The sequence below is a fragment of the Bison bison genome, unplaced genomic scaffold, assembly GCF_000754665.1.
Source record: "Bison bison bison isolate TAMUID 2011002044 unplaced genomic scaffold, Bison_UMD1.0 scf7180017864265, whole genome shotgun sequence".
Taxonomy (NCBI): Eukaryota; Metazoa; Chordata; class Mammalia; order Artiodactyla; family Bovidae; genus Bison; species Bison bison.
This window is the reverse complement of record NW_011494837.1, coordinates 269,919-287,546: the sequence shown is the minus strand read 5'-3', so window position 1 is coordinate 287,546 and position 17,628 is coordinate 269,919. Positions and strand designations below refer to the sequence as shown.

General features: G+C 36.1%; 3 protein-coding genes across 3 annotated transcripts in view; all 3 read left to right on the top strand.

The window, feature by feature from the left end:
- LOC104994748 (olfactory receptor 5AC1-like) overlaps nt 1-6,178 on the top strand; it is a 13,286-nt gene extending 7,108 nt beyond the window's left edge. Inside the window, 1 exon segment of the mRNA XM_010848398.1 lies at nt 6,168-6,178. Coding sequence (XP_010846700.1) covers nt 6,168-6,178 — 11 coding nt within the window.
- Nucleotides 6,179-6,184: 6 nt separating this feature from the next.
- On the top strand, nt 6,185-7,108 carry LOC104994747 (olfactory receptor 5AC1-like). The gene has a single exon (XM_010848397.1). It carries the CDS (start codon nt 6,185-6,187, stop codon nt 7,106-7,108), a length of 924 nt encoding a protein of 307 aa, XP_010846699.1.
- A 7,838-nt stretch (nt 7,109-14,946) lies between these two features.
- On the top strand, nt 14,947-15,762 carry LOC104994727 (olfactory receptor 5AC1-like). Its single transcript, XM_010848379.1, has one exon. The coding sequence runs from the start codon at nt 14,947-14,949 to the stop codon at nt 15,760-15,762; it is 816 nt and encodes a 271-aa protein (XP_010846681.1).
- The last annotated feature ends 1,866 nt before the right edge of the window (nt 15,763-17,628 follow it).

Here is a 17,628-nt window from a genome sequence, read left to right as displayed (position 1 = left end):
ATTTATGAAATCTAGAAAGATGGTACTGATAAATCTATTTGCGGGGCAGCAATGGGGATACAGACATAGAGAACAGACTTACAGACCCAATGGGGAGTAAGAGAAGAGGGTGACAAATGGAGAGAGTAGCATGGAAATATGTACACTAACAAATGTAAAACCGATAGCCAGTGGGAATTTGTTGTGTGATTCAGGGAACTGGTACTCTGTGACAACCTAGAAAGGTTGGATGGCACAGGAATTAGGAGGGAGTTTCAAGAGGGAGGAGACATATGTATACCTGTGGCTGAGCCATGTTGATATTCATCAGAAACCAACACAATATTGTAATTATCCTGCAATTAAAAACAAATAACTTAAAAAATCTCATTTTGGGAGTGTGTAATTATATCATGTGGCAAGATGATATGTATTAACAATTGTTGGTATCTACACAAGGAAGAGACATAGTTGGTTTGCTGGAGAGAATAAAGTATTACCTTGAAACCATAGCTTTCTGTTGAGCTAGGTACTAGATGGGAATTGGGTTTGACTAATTTTCAATTAGTTTGACTCTGGTTGGGAGAAGCTGAGAGTGTTCTACAAGTGGAAAGGAGGATAAAACAGGTAAATCATAAACAAATAAGTACAGAAGAAGAAATCATTAGCTGATAACCAAATCCATATAACCATTTTGTTCTTTTCCTAGATACACGGCCTCAGTTTTTAACTGACTGCAGTATAATTATTGAGGTTAGGATTGCAAGTGATATACTGGCTCATAAGCGCCTCACAGTTGGAATCCCCTGTGAATTTTCCCCTTCAAGCTTGATCCAGATGAGAACACAATCACTGAAGAAAGTTATGTGTGGGGACTTCCCTGGCAGTGTAGTGGTTAAGACTTCACCTTCCACTGCAGGGGGTGCAGGTTCAATCCCTGGTTGGGGAGTTAGGATCCCACATGCCTCGTGGCCAAAATGCCAAGGCTTAAAGCAGAAGCAATACTGAAAGTTATGTGTGGAAAATGCCTGAATGATAAGATGGAGCCTAGGACTCTGGATCATCAGCTGGGGTAGAATAATCAAACAATTAGGAACATGTGATCTATACTCACCATGAACAAGAAGTTACCTTCTATTTTCTCAATTTACTTAGATATTGAAAATTATCTATAAGTTCAATTAATGTTACTGTACATGATACACACATACAATGCAATAAAATTCCTTAACTGCATACAGTTAATTATTGGGCCTATTTCTCAGTACAGGGACATGTATATGAGGCTTAAGAATTTCAGTTGTTAACAGAAACAGACCTACAGACTTAGAGAGCAAACTTATGGTTACCAGGGGGTTAGGGTCGGGGAGAGGGACAGGTAGGGAGTCTGGGACTGATATGTACACACTGCTATATTTAAAATGCGTAATGGAGCTTCCCTGGTGGTCCAGTGGTTGAGAGTTTGCCTTGCAGTGTGGAGGTCATGGGTTTGATCTCTGCTCAGGAAACAGGGACCCCACATTCTGGGGAGCAAGTGAGCCCGTGTCCCACAACTACAGAGTCTGTGTGCCACAACTATAGAGTCCATGCATCACAACAAAAGATCCCACATGACCCAAGGAGGATTCTGTGTGTTGCCACTAAGACCTGAAACAGCCAAATAATTTCTTTTTAAAAAAATAAATAACCGACAATGACCTATTATATAGCACAGGGAACTCTGCTCAATATTTTATAACAAACTAAATGGAAAAAGAATTTGAAAAAGAATAGATACATGGATATGTATAATTGAATCACGTTTCTGTACACCTGAAATGAACACAACATTGTTAATCAGGTATACTCCAATATAAAATAAAAAACTAAAAAAGAATTTCAGTTGTTATTTTATTTTCAATGAGAAATTATTAACAACATTTAAATGGCGGCAAGCATGTGTTACGGTGTGGTATTGAAACAGTATACATTTTATAAGAATCAGTGTGGTGTCAGTGTGGAAAATAGATTAGATGACTGTGTTAGAAGTTGTAGATAGTATAGTTAGGAGGTTATTTAATAAGCCAGGCAAGAGATGAATGTATTTTATATTTTAGTACTGACTGCGTAATAAGAAATAGTTGGATTTAAGACATATTTAGCAGATAAACTTTTGGTTTGTGACCTTATTTCCTATGACAGGAAACCCTCGAAGAATACCAGGTTTGAGGGCGGAATAGAGGAAGACCATAATTTCAGATTTGGACATGTTAATTCTAAGGTACCTTTAGGAGTTTCAAGTGAGCAAGTCAGGTAGGTAGTTGGGGAGTGGCAGCATTAAGAAAAATAAGAGGAAGGAAAAATAGCTTATTCTAAATTCTATTCAGCGACATTTTATAAACATGCCCTGATAGTGAACTTTGAGGATATTATGTTTAGTTTTAATTGTTATAACTAAAAGTGTATGATGATTTGATGATTAGCTTACAATGCCCAGTAGAACAACTTTTACTTCATCCTACCTACTGGGAGTACTTTGGAAGCATTAAGGGAATTTCAAAACTTTTTAAGAATGGGTTTGCAAATAGGAGAAAGAAATGTTATATCCTTCCAGTTTTGTGTTTCCAAGGAAAAGCAATGCTTGAATCGTTGTGCTTCATTTCTGTACCTTTTGTGCTCCTTTGAGAAAACCAGCACATTTTCAGTTTCCCATATCTTACAGGACCTGGGTGAGGATGCAGACATTTTCATAATTTTTATTATAGCTTTGTAATTTGTATTATAAGAAAATATCTAAATAAGATATTAAAACTGTATACAGGCCTTTTTCTTTTTGAAGTCAGCAAACAAATCTGAGCAAGCAGGTAAATGTTTGCGTGAACAAGCATATTCTAATTTCAGTTAGAATTTTTACTGTGTAGATTGCACATCTGTTGAGGTATTTTTAAATAATAAACTTTGATTAATAGAAGAATGAAAAATATGAAAAAGTAGTAATGATAAGAAAAAAATCAGAGTGTATTTTATAATATGAAGTTTTAAAAATTGAGACATAAGTTCTGCAGCCCAAAGTTAACTTCTTTGTAAGTTTTCAGAATGGGAATTCTGGCTTCAGGTTTATTATATATAATAAAAATTCTTTAATTACATGGAATCATGAGTATGTACACTAAAGTCACTAAAGGTAACTTCAAAAGACTCTTCATATTATCTAACTCTTGAGAAAAAAATTCATAAAAGCTACTCTTGTCCAAATTATATTAATACATTACAGGAGCTAAAAGTAAGGTTGGCAATGATTTGGCTATTTGAGGTTCTAAAAGGAGTTGGGTCAATTTATGCAGGGTAAATATTTCTTAAGGTTCTTAATTTCCAATTAATATTTCATATATATATATATGCTGCTTTGCTCATGGAACTATTATTCTTTCACTCTCTTCTACTTCATTATTATCTCCACTCTCACTCCAGAAAAACCAGTACTGTAAACTTCGTGTCTGTTATTCACATGTCCTCCATGTAAAGGAGAGATTTAAAAAATACATTGCTTGTTTTACAATGATGAGACCATAGATTTTACACTTCTTTGGATCTATCTCTTCTGAAATAACTATACACTGTGGAAATTCCAAATTTAAATTAGGTAGAATAGCTCTTTTTTCATGACTGAATTATATTCTGTAATATGAATGTACTCTGGTTTATTTAACCATTTCACTATTGACACATCTGGTCTGTGCTTGTTGTTCAGTTTCTAAGTTGTATCTGACTCTGTGATCCCATGGACTGCAGCATGACAGGCTTTCTTATCCTTCACTATCTCCCTGAGTTTACTCAAAGTCATCTCTGTTGAGTTGGTGATGTCATCCAACCATCTCATCCTCTGTTGCCCCCCTTTTCCTCTTGCCCTCCCTCTTTCCCAGAATCAGGGTCTTTTCCAATGAGATAGCTCTTCACATCAGGAGGTCAAAGTATTGGAGCTTCAGCTTCAATATCTGTCATTCCAATGAATAGTAGGGTTGATTTCCTTTACGATTGACTGGTTTGATCTTCTTGCTGTCCTAGGGACTCTCAGGAATCTTTTCCAGCATCACAATTTGAAAGCATCAATTCTTTGGTGTTCAGTCTACTTTATGGTCGAACTCTCACATCCATACATGACTACTGGAAAAACCATAGCTTTGACTAGATGGACCTTTGTTGTCAAAGTGATGTCTTTGCTTTTTGATAAACTGCCTAGGTTTTTCACAGATTTCTTCCAAGGAGCAAGAGTCTTTTAATTTCATGGCTGCAGTCACTGTCTACAGTGATTTTGGAGCCTAAGAAAATAAAATCTGTCACTGTTTCCTTTTTTCCCCCATTTATTTGCCATGAAGTGATGGACCAGATGCCATGATCTTACTTTTCTGAATGCTGAGTTTTAAGCCAGGTTTTTCACTCTCCCTTTTCACCCTCATCAAGAGGCTCTTTAGTTCCTCTTCATTTTCTGTCATCAGGGTGGTATCATCTTCATATTGAGGTTGTTGATATTTCTTCGGTAATCTTGATTCCAGGTGTGAGTCATCCAGTCCAGTGTTTTGCATGATGTACTCTGCATATAAGTTAAATAAGCAGAATGACAGTATACAGCCTTGACATACTCCTCTCCCAATTTTGAGAACCCCATGAACAGCATGGTCTTTGCTACTCTGAACAATAATGCATTGACTATTCTTTGTATATTTATCTTTGTATAGCAGTGCTTTGATCTCCAGGGTATATATATAAAATGATAGATGAAAGGATATATGTATTTTAAGCTAAATGGAATTGTATAAAATTGCTTTTCAAAAAGGCTGTTGCAATTCATAGTTCCATGAGTAATATATGAAAGTACCACTTTTTTCACTTCAGTCAACAAGGAGTATTTTTATTCATTTCTGCTATTCTGATACATGAGAAAGGAGGTATCCACCTGTTTTTGTGTGTCTGTTCATGTACACGTGTATTTGTGACATAGAAATTTAGGTATCTTTTCATTTTATTTATTGGTTATTTTGATTTCTTCATCTGTAAACTTGCTTATTTTCACCCTTTACATTCTTCTATTAAATTCCTTACCTTAAAAAAAAACTATACTTTAGTTATTTTATATGATAGACATAAATCTATGTCTTTAATATACATGCAAGATATCTTTCCAAACTAATTATATACTCTTTGACTCTGTTGGGTATTATTTTCTATGCATTCAAGCTATCTATTTTACTGGGTTTCTTCTCTTGAATAATAATTTTTCTATTCATTATGTTATATTATTGCCTTCTCAGTTACTTAGGCAATATCTATGGTGTGGGGAGGAGAAGGCAATGGCACCCCATTCCAGTACTCTTGCCTGGAAGCTCCCATGGATGGAGGAGTCTGGTAGGCTGCAGTCCATGGGGTCGCTAGGAGTCGGACACGACTGAGCGACTTCACTTTCACTTTTCACTTTCATGCATTGGAGAAGGAAATGGCAACCCACTCCATTGTTCTTGCCTGGAGAATCCCGGGGACAGGGGAGCCTGGTGGGCTGCCGTCTATGGGGTCGCACAGAGTCGGACATGACTGAAGCGACTTAGCAGCAGCAGCAGCATGGTGTGGGGCAGGAGCCTTAACAGTACTTAGTAATATTTCCAGACAGACAGCAAACTGTCAGCATAACCCATTAAATCAATTGTCCTTTTCCTACTGAACTGAAATATCATATTTTTCATACCACATTTCCATATATATTGGAACCTACTTCTGAGTTCTGTATTCTGTTGCACTGATCCTCTGGCTTCTTCTTAGGCCACTGCATTAATGTTTTGACTACCATGTCTCTACATTATTGTTCAACATCAGTTAAGGTATTCCTGACTACTCAATGTTTATATATTTCTTGGGCAGAATGAGAAGTTATTTCCTCCATATCAATTTTAAGATGAGTTCATGCAAATCTAAAAACTGTTGTTACCCATGTTAGATTGAAAAGGATTTGCATGAAAATTACCTATCGATTTAGGTGAATATAATTTTAAAATATTTCATTACAGATAATTTTGAGTGTATATAAAAGTAGATAAGTGAAGGTACAAATTTTGAACTACTAACTAAATGAGAAGCATGTCTTATATGTCTGTAACATAAAAATTCAATGTTTTTATGACTCTTTTGTGAATGTTCCCTCTCTTACTCTTTTATTTTAGAGATTAGCTGATTGGATATGGCAGAAGAAAATACGACTCTGGTGATAGAATTTGTTCTCATAGGACTCACAAATCTCCCAGGGCTGCAGGTCCTCCTTTTCCTGGTGTTTCTGATCATCTACCTGACCACCATGGCAGGCAACCTTGGACTGATTTTTCTCATCTGGAAGGACCCCCATCTTCACACCCCCATGTACTCATTCCTGGGCAGCTTGGCCTTTGCAGATGCTTGTTCGTCATCTTCTGTGACTCCCAAGATGCTTGTCAACACCTTAGACAAGAGTCAAATGATGTCTCTCTTTGAGTGCATGGCCCAATACTATTTTTTTGGTTCCAGTGCCACCACAGAATGTTTCCTCCTGGTGGTGATGGCCTATGACCGCTATGCAGCCATATGCAGCCCCTTACTTTACCCAGTGGTGATGTCCAACAGACTCTGCACTTGCTTGATAAGTGCATCATATGCAATTGGTTTTCTGCATCCTATAATACATGTAGGATTATTATCTAGATTAACTTTCTGCAGGTCTAATATAATACATCACTTCTACTGTGAAATTTTGCCACTTTTTGCAATTTCTTGCACTGATCCATCAATTAATGCATTAGTGGTTTTTATTTTTGCTGCTTTTATACAGGCTTTTACTTTTACAGGTATTATAGTCTCCTATATTTGTGTCCTCTTTGCCATCCTGAAAAAGAAGTCTGAAAAGGGCAGGAGCAAAGCCTTCTCCACATGTGGTGCCCACCTTCTCTCTGTTTCCTTGTTCTATGGCACTCTCTTCTTCATGTATGTGCGTCCTGGGTCTGGCCAGGATCAATATCAGGATAAAATGTATTCACTGTTCTACACAATTATAATTCCCCTGCTAAACCCCTTTATTTATAGCCTAAGAAACAAGGAAGTTTTAGGTGCACTTAGAAAAATAATAAAGATATAAATATTTATCAGGAAAACATTCATAGTCTTTCCTTTTTACTCTCCATTTACATAAAGTATAATAACTGGACCTGGGTTTTGCACATAGGGACCAGCTAAGATGGAGAGGGAAATGGCAACCCACTCCAGTGTTCTTGCCTAGAGAATTCCATGGACAGAGGAGCCTGGAGGGCTGCAGTCCATGGGGTCCAAAAGAGTTGGACACGACTGAGCGACTACCACACACACACACGCACACACCCCACAGCTAATAAGTTTTTAATTCGATTAATAATAATATTTAGACTAGATATGCTTGCCTTAGTTATAAGTAAACCTAGGTTCTAAAAATAACTGATGAATAGGGTAAGATATTACTTACTTGTTGTGAATGAAACTGCAGTTCCCAAATCACTAAGCTTGAAATATGTATAAGCTTTTCTATTTCCAGATATAATGTTTAAAATTTTTATGAACTTATATTCTATTAAATAAAGATTCAAGTCCATGTGAAATTTCTATTAAAAAGTATGCGTGTCCTCCAAAATAATTCTTGAGCATATAATTTTTCAAAACCCTCTCTTTTGTTAATATTTGGAGAAGGAAATGGCAACCCAGTCCAGTATTCTTGTCTGGGAAATCCCATGGATGGAGGAGCCTGGCAGGCTACAATCCATGGGATTGCAAGAGACTGACATGACTTAGTGACTAAACTACTAAAAAATAATGAATCTTGAGGCAGGTAAATGAAAATTTCTAATGGTTTTAATAGTAATTTTACAAATTAAGTTAGTTTGTATCACATTCCTAAAAGGGTATGAAAATTAAAAAATACTTAAAATAATTAATTTTCTTGTAATATGATTAAAAGTTCTGAGTTTTCAAAAACTTCTTAATTTATTAAATAATCTTACTGAGTTTCTTTTCCTGATTGACTACTGATTGAATTATATACTGATTGAGTGTGTGTGTGTGTGTGTGTGTGTGTGTGTGTTTGTATCAGGAATTGGCAGCTACACAAATTGGGATGTATACTTGATCAAATCATAGTTACATAATTTAAATGGATTTTTTCCTTACAAAAACTATGCATAGTTCATCTGGCCCTTTTGCCCCTTGCCTCCTAACTTTATAACATTTGGCCTTGTGAATACCCTAGTGAAAAATAACGGAAATGATATCCCCATGAACAGGACACATTCTCCTGACCCCTAGTCTATTAATTGATTTGAGCAAATAAACAATAATTTGTGGGTCAGATACCCCAAAGCCCCAGGTGGGCAGACTGCCTTCAGCACAGTGTGTTTAGGATTTGTTTAATCAGACCCTTGATCCTGTGGTGCATCTGAGTTCTGACCCTGTTGTGAAGACTCATTCTAAGCAGGTTGCTCTCTGTGGATGCAGAAGCTCTGTAGGAGTTCCTGTCTCCATCTCTTCATAGTCAAAGCCAGTGGCAAAGCTTTCTTTTTATTATGTGCCACATAGATGGTTTAGGCTTGGCCATTATGCAATTGCTATATGTCAATAGATAGTCATTGACATATCTATTGGTTGGTTTGAAATCCACATAATACCTATATACCGTGAGAACTGGGGCATTTCAGGTAATGCTCAATCCAGTTTACAGCATATCATAAAAAGGAATAACTTTTGATGTGTCAGACCCTGTTGATAACAAGTGACAGAAGCAGTAAATGAATAAATGCCATCAACTAGGTCTTGAATATTTTCTTCTTCCTCACCCAGAGAGTACAGATTATGGTTCTCACTCTTGGTTATCAACCCAAACCAAGCAAATTAGAATCTGTAGGAGGCGTTCTCAGGCACTGGTAGTTTTATAAACCTCTCCAAGTGATTCTAACGTACAGCCAATGTTGATAATGACTGGAAACAACTGTGAAACTTAACAAGTTTTCCATGAAGATAGATGATTAGCAATTCACAAAAAGCTAACTGTAATTATTCCCTAAGAAATTCTTTTCTTGCCTTATTAGAGTCTCATATTTAAGCAGGTACTTAATTTTAGTTGGACAGCTCTCCATTTTCTGTCCATATTATATGGTATTAAAATCAATCTGCTGAATATCAGCTGAACTATTATAAAATGTCTACTAGGTATTTAATTTATATAGTTGGAGCATATAGCCTGTATATAATATTTAATTTGGTCACTTAAGCAGAAGAGGAGACAATAATATAGAGATTTTTCACTTGAGTTTGTCATTATCAAACTTAGATGAGCATGAGCCCACAGCTGTTGGAGTCTGCAAATCATTGGTGGGCTGGGCCTTAGGTTTTTCTTTTTTTTTTTCATTTTTTTATTTATTTTTACTTTTTATTTATTTATTTTTTATTTTTAAACTTTACAAAATTTTATTAGTTTTGCCAAATATCAAAATGAATCCGCCACAGGTATACATGTGCTCCCCATCCTGAACCCTCCTCCCTCCTCCCTCCCCATACCATCCCTCTGGGTCGTCCCAGTGCACTAGCCCCAAGCATCCAGTATCATGCATTGAACCTAGACTGGCAACTCGTTTCATACATGATATTTTACATGTTTCAATGCCATTCTCCCAAATCTTCCCACCCTCTCCCTCTCCCACAGAGTCCATAAGACGGTTCTATACATCAGTGTCTCTTTTGCTGTCTCGTACACAGGGTTATTGTTACCATCTTTCTAAATTCCATATATATGTGTTAGCATAGGTTTTTCAATATTCAGAAGATTCTCAGGTGATTCTGATGCATCTGTAGGCATTGGACCACATTTTGAAGGTCAAAGGACTAATATTGCTCAAGCATCCATGGCCAGAAAGTTGGAGTCTGAATTCTGATTTCTTCCTAACAGGAAAGCCTACCTACTATGGCCTGAATGTGTGTATCACCTCGGCACACATATACTGAAAATTCAAGCCCCAAAGATGATAGCTTCCCTGGTGGCTCAGAAGGCAAAGAATCTGCCTGCAATGCAGGGGACCCAGGTTTGATCCCTGGGTAGGAAGATCCTTTGGAGAAGAGAATGACTACCCACTCCTTTATTGTTACCTGGAGAATTCCATGGACAGAAGAGCCTGGTGGGCTATTGCCATGGGGTCACAAAGAATCAGACACAACTGAGTGACTTTCACTATTCACTCACCAAAGATGATGGTAGGGCTTTGGGGAGTTGCTTAATCCATGCAGTGGAACCACATGAATAGGATGAGTGAAGTGTCATGTGGTGGAGTCTCATAAATGGGATGAGAGTCTTATATAAGGGGTTTCAGAGAGATCCCTACTTTTATTCTTCATGTGAGGACACAGTGAGAACATGTAGGCGATGAACCAGGGAAAGGGTCTTCACCAGAATTAGGTCATTTTGGCACCTTGATTTGGACTTCCCAGCCTCCAGAAATGTGAGAAAAAAATTTCTGTTGTTCCTAAACTATCCAGTCTAGTGAATATGCTTTTATGGCAGCCCAAATGGGCTAACACATGACATCATATTTAATTATTACTTCAAGACTTTCAAAGTGTGTTCATCTGAATCATCTTAATTGATAATCAGGTGGTATTTCCTCCATTTACAAATCAGGCAGCGTGGAGCAGTGGAAAAGCACAGGTTGTCAACTCAGAAGAACTATTTTTTTTTTTTTCTGAATCTCAAATGAGGCTAAAAGTGATCACAAGAACCTCCATTATATTTGCTAATGCATAGAGTGAATAAAGAATGTTTGAGGCTAACTCAGTAGACAGTGCCTTAATTTCTTCATGTGTACAATGAGTATAATAATATGTACTTGTGATGTCTCCATACATAGGAAATCCTAAAGATGCAATCAGAAAACTACTAGAGCTAATCAACAGATTTAGTGAAGTTGCCGGATACATGATCAATACAGAGAAATCACTTGCTTTCCTATATACTAACAATGAAAGATTGGAAAGAGAAATTAAGGAAAGAATCCCACTCACCACTGCAACAAAAAGAATAGAGTACTAGGAATAAACCTACCTAAGGAGACAAAAGGGCTGTATGCAGAAAACTATAGGACACTGGTGAAAGAAATCAAAGATGACCCAAATGTAGAGATACACCATGGTCTTGGGTTGGAAGAATCAATACTGTGAAAATGACTATACTACCCAAAGCAATCTACAGATTCAGTGCAATACTATCAAAATACCAATGGCATTTTTCACAGAACTAGAGCAAAAATCTTAAAATTTGTATGGAAACACAAAAGATCCCAAATAACCAAAGCAATATTGAGAAAGAAAAACAGAGCTGGAGGAATCAACCTTTCTGACTTTAAAATATACTACATAGCTACAGTAAACAAATTTTTATTGATCTCAGAAGTTGTACATGTCTGCCAAGTACATATAGGTCTGACATATATCTTGCCAAGCTTAACATGAATATGATTATGTGACTATTATGTGTATTCATAATTACAGCTTTTGATGATGATGTAGCCAAGGAAACAGCCCAAAAGTTTTCAAACTAATAAGAAAATAGGAGTCATGTATCATTCAACTGAAGTTATTTTTGAAAAGTTATATGTAGCACACTCATAATACTATTTACATATAGAAATGTTTATATAAATTATGTTTATATAAATGTATATATAGCTTCTGCATATAATTGTACATAAAAACCCAAAAGATAGCTGCAATGATCAGTGATTAGTGAAATTAGAAGAATTTTTTTCCTCTGTACTTTCTACATTTTCCATTTTTTTCTACAATTAAACAGTGATTCTTTTGTTTTTAAAAGAAAGAAATGGGCTATAAAAGTAATAGTTTAAGAACAATATGTTTGTAATGATTTGTTGATTAGTGTATAATGCCTGGTAGGCTGGTTGTATTCTACAGGGAATTTTTTGATGGCTTTGGGGGAACTTCAATATTGTCTTCACTAACAGATTTTAAGATGGAAGATATAAATACCTTTTTCTTCAAAGTGCATTTTTGAAGGAAATTAATTGCGGATGAATATTTGTTTTTACATCTTTGTTCTTATACACTGAGCTGTTCATGAAAGTCTATATTTCTTTGTATCTTCTTATAGGAATTAGGTGAAAACACAATGCTATTATTGTCATTATTCTTTCCATAAAAAGTGTAGAACAAATTTACTTTTAGTACCTAGAGTCTCTCATTAGCTGTCAAAATATTTAAAATTCTTTTCAGATTGTTTTTCTACCAAATAGAACAGAAAGTAACCCTAAACTGAATAAATATACATTATATTCTCTAAACCCTATGGATACAAAGCTATATACTTGGAGAATGAAGACTTGAATTCATGCTATTACATATAGAGTTCTTAACCACTATGCTATGCTACTTACTAAATAGCAAAGAGGACTCTTAGTTTCATAAGCTGTGGGCCTATTTTCCTTAGAAAATTCAGTGCACTGTAGATGAGAATCTTAAAATGAGGTCATAAAGTGCATACTCATTTAATAATTCAGAAGCAGAAAATTAGCTTCAGAAAATTGGTTACGTTTTTGTGAAAATTTTCTTTTCCAGAATAATGGGCCATAGAACGAATCTATTTAATATTTTTATCTGTAAAAGTGGAATTCATTCTGGCCTTTACTGTAGTTTCACAGAATCTGAAGATTTTCCAACAGTGAAGAATCATAGGGTTATGGAGCTGTTAGGACAGTCTACGTCTTGGGCTTCATCCTGGTTCTTGTTTACTTTGTACTTCTCTGGAAATAGGCAGAAAGATGGAGTTGACCACATCTGCCCGGAGACACATCTTATATTCGAGGCAGAGTGTAAAACAGGATAATATGCTCCTTTCAGTGATTTGACAGCAGTGTGCTTACTTAATAATCACTGCCAATTTAACCAACTCTCTGTACTTTTGTCTAATATTAATCCCCAACCATCTCTTTTCCTATTCTCTATGAAGATGTAGAAGGACTTTTTCTTAACATAGCCTCTCTTTTCAAAGGGAAAAACAACTTCTAGATCCCTTTCCGTAGAAAATATCCCAATTCTTATCTATACTTATGGTTCAAAGATTAATCGTGTCAAAACTGAAGTTTTCACAAAATCTGTATTTCTTAAATTTCCCACGTGGTGTCCTTTCTTTGAATTATAAAGTAGGCGCTTTAAGAAAACATTTTAGGCCAGCAGAGACTTGGCAGTGAAATCTTCAACAACCTTGTACAGAATTGGTGACTAGGTTAAAGAAATAAAAATCTGCATTGGAATGACTCCTGCTTGGCTGAGTCATTGAAGAGCAGGGAGTTGTGAATCCAATAACTTTGAGTACTCCCTTGCAGGGTTATGTACTTAGATCAGCTGTTTTTAAATGGGTAGACCCTGCAGCAGGGATTTGGGTATACAAAACACATTTTATGTTCGGAATTCTTCATAATTTGTCATTGATGAAATGAATTGTGATGATATAGACTTAGGTTTACCCCCTGGGTTTCCACAGGATCCAGCCTTCTCACTTGCTTCCCAGGATTATAAAACTCACGTATAACTTCATGTTAGTGGTTTCCTATTAATGTTGTTGATCTTTTTCCTTATTTGATTTGGATTTAAACAACATTTATAATTTTTACTACTTAAATTGAAACAGCTCCAAAACACAGGCTCATCTTTTCGACTATAGTGTCTTCTGTAATGCTTTCATCCACTCTGATTTTGAAATTTCCAGTTCTTATCTCAAACACAGCAGGAAAAAAAAAATGCTACAATTGTTTTAGTATTATGAGCCTCTGATATATTAGAAACATTCTCGGTTAACTTCATGATAATTGTTTACTTGGCATGTTTAACAACATCTCTTAGATCCTTTTCACATCTGCAAATGAGCGGCTTGTGTCAGGTTTCTTTTTCTTCTTAAAAGACGGGTTATTTCAGCATCTTAGTGTGATACCTGAGTTAGAGGTTCTATATTTGACTGAGCCAAGAATGATGATGTGCTAGGTTAGGAGCAATAAAAATATTTGATGATGGACTTAATGATTATGATCATGTATGGGAGTTTATTGGATAAAATTAACAAGAATATATTTGAAATTTGAGTGGTTTTGATGAATACATCATCAAAAGAGTCTGTTAGGAATATGGGGTAATTTCATGAATATGTGATCAAACAACAAAATGATAATGGATAGAAATCAGCAGAAGTGGGATTTTAACTTATTGTCTTATTCATGTCTTAGGACGAAAAAAACATATATATGTGATAGATAGGCTATATAAAGGTATAGACTACTTTTTGGTTCAGTAGAAAATACATGGAAGAGTTTTGTTTGAAACAATGAAAAAATTTTTGAACCAGTCTGAATTTTTAGAGATTTTAGTATAAAATGCATAATGTACTTTTAATTCTGTACAAAGTTTCAGTGTTAATACAATACATTCAGTATTGTATTTTAATACAATAAATACAAAATTTAATACAATAAATATAAAAATACAATAAATACGTTTTAAGATATTTATGAGTGACAAGTTATGCACTAAGTTAACTGGTGTTTATAGCCTCCTCCATAAACCTTTAAGTACATATATACATATATATATATACACACATATATATTTGTGTATATATATGTGTGTGTATATATACATATATATACATATACATATGCATATATATACCTTTATAAAAGACTTTGCTTCTGAAAATTATTTATAGTATTTATCACATCATGTAGTTGTTCAGTCGTGTCCAATTCATAATACTCTGAAGTGTGTTTTAAAAAAAAGAGACACTACTTCAGTCAGACCATCAGAAACAGAGGAAGACATTACCATCCAATACATGTTTTCATGAATATTGATAAATTTTCTGATTTCAATTCTCCATTGCAGTGATCAGCCTGAGTGGGTATGATGGAGGCAAACATGACTCTGGTGTTGGAAATTTTTCTCACAGGACTCACAGATGGGAGAGAGCTGCAGGAAGGGCTGCAGGTCCCCCTGTTCCTGGTGTTCCTGGTCATCTACCTCACCACCATGGTGGGCAACCTTGGACTGATTTTTCTCATCTGGAAGGACCCCCATATTCACACCCCCATGTACTCATTCCTGCGCAGCTTGGCCTTTGCAGATGCTTGCTCTTCATCTTCTGTGACTCCCAAGATACTTACGAATTTTTTATCTAAGGATCACATATCCTTCATTGAATGCATCACCCAGTTCTATATTTTTGCTGTCAGTGCCACCACAGAAAATTTCCTCCTGGTGGTGATGGCCTATGACTGCTATGCAGCCATATGCAACCCCTTACTTTACCCATTGGTGATGTCCAACAGACTCTGCACTTGCTTGATAAGTGCATCATATGCAATTGGTTTTCTGCATCCTATAATTCATATAGGATTATTACTTAGATTAACTTTCTGCAGGTCCAACATAATACATCATTGCTTCTGTGAAATCTTGCCACTTTTTACAATTTCTTGCACTGATCCATCTATTAATGCTTTGGTGCTTTTTATTTCTGCTTCTTTTATACAGGCTTTTACTTTTATTACCATTATAGTTTCTTACACCTTTGTCCTCTTTGCCACCCTGAAAAAGAAGTCAGAAAAAGGGACGAGTAAAGCCTTCTCCACGTGCAGTGCCCATCTTCTTTATGTTTTCTTGTTCTATGGGACTCTCTTCTTTATGTATGTGCGTCCTGGGTCTGGCCCTGATCAGTATTAGGATAAAATGTATTCACTGTTCTACACGATTATAATTCCCCTGCTAAACCCCTTTATTTATAGCCTAAGAAACAAAGAACTTTTACTTGCATGTAGAAAAATGATAAATAAATATTTATTAGGATATCTTTTATTATCCTTTACTTTTTCATCTTTTTAAATAAAGCATAATGCATGGCCATGGATTTTCACATAGTAGGGACTGAATGAATAGTTGTTAAATGCATTAATAATATTTACACTAGCTATATTTGTCTTCAGTTCAGTTCAGTTCAGTCGCTCAGTCCTGTCTGACTCTTTGCGACCCCATGAATCGCAGCACGCCAGGCCTCCCAGTCCATCACGAACTCCCAGAGTTCACCCAGACTCATGTCCATCGAGTCAGTGATGCCATCCAACCATCTCATCCTCTGTCGTCCCCTTCTCCTCCTGCCCCCAACCCCTCCCAGCATCAGAGTCTTTTCCAATGAGTCAACTCTTCACATGAGGTGGCCAAAGTACTAGAGTTTCAGCTTTAGTATCATTCCTTCCAAAGAAATCCCAGGGCTGATCTCCTTCAGAATAGACTGGTTGGATCTCCTTGCAGTCCAAGGGACTCTCAAGAGTCTTCTCCAACACCACAGTTCAAAAGCATCAATTCTTCGGTGCTCAGCCTTCTTCACAGTCCAACTCTCACATCCATACATGACCACAGGAAAAACCATAGCCTTGACTAGACGGACCTTTGTTGGCAAAGTAATGTCTCTGCTTTTCAATAGGCTATCCAGGTTGATCATAACTTTCCTTCCAAGGAGTAAGTGTCTTTTAATTTCATGGCTGCAGTCACCATCTGCAGTGATTTTGGAGCCCCCCAAAATAAAGTCTGACACTGTTTCCACTGTTTCCCCATCTGTTTGCCACGAAGTGATGGGACCAGATACCATGATCTCAGTTTTCTGAATGTTGAGCTTTAAGCCAACTTCTTCATTCTCCTCTTTCACTTTCATGAAGATGCTTTTTAGTTCCTCTTCACTTTCTGCCATAAGGGTGGTGTTATCTGCATATCTGAGGTTATTGATATTTCTTCCTGCAATCTTGATTCCAGCTTGTGCTTCTTCCAGCCCAGCGTTTCTCATGATGTACTCTGCATATAAGTTAAATAAGCAGGGTGACAATAGACAGCCTTGACGTACTCCTTTTCCTATTTGGAACCAGTCTGTTGTTCCATGTCCAGTTCTAACTGTTGCTTCCTGACCTGCATACAAATTTCTCAAGTTATGTTAATGTAATCATCAAAATAATTAATGAATAAGAACAGTCATCACTGACTTTTTCTTGTTGTTTTAAATTCATCTTCAAGGATGAAACTGACACTGAATCCCCCAAATTATTAGGTCTTTGTAACATGAAAAAGCTCGTGTGTTTCCAGATACACATATTTAAAACTCTCGAACTTATATTCTTTTAGAGGAAGATGGTCTGTGTAAATGCTCTTTTGAAAATGTACTCATGCTCTCCAAATTAATTCTTGTTTTTTTTTCAAATTAATTCTTGAGCAAGTAATTTTTCAAAACCTCATATGCACATCCAATACTGTTATACTAAATATGGCAACATATATTCCTCTTGAGGGACTTGAATATTTCTAGATTTAAAAATAATTTGAAAATTACCTGAGATTTCCCTTGCATTTAATCAAAGATATTAAATTAGCATATAGTTAAAACAATGAATTTTCCTGCAAGATAATAAAATGTTTAGTCTTCAAAAAAAATTTTTTTTTAATTTATTAAGTAATCTTACTGAGTACCTTGTTCCAGGTGTACGTACACCAGTTGCATACAGTTTCCCACCCTAGAATTGACAACAACCTGAAATAGCACGGTTG

Bases quoted from the DNA above. Each gene is read 5' to 3' on its own strand.
- LOC104994727 (XM_010848379.1), top strand. From the start codon at position 14,947: ATGGAGGCAAACATGACTCTGGTGTTGGAAATTTTTCTCACAGGACTC.
- LOC104994747 (XM_010848397.1), top strand. From the start codon at position 6,185: ATGGCAGAAGAAAATACGACTCTGGTGATAGAATTTGTTCTCATAGGA.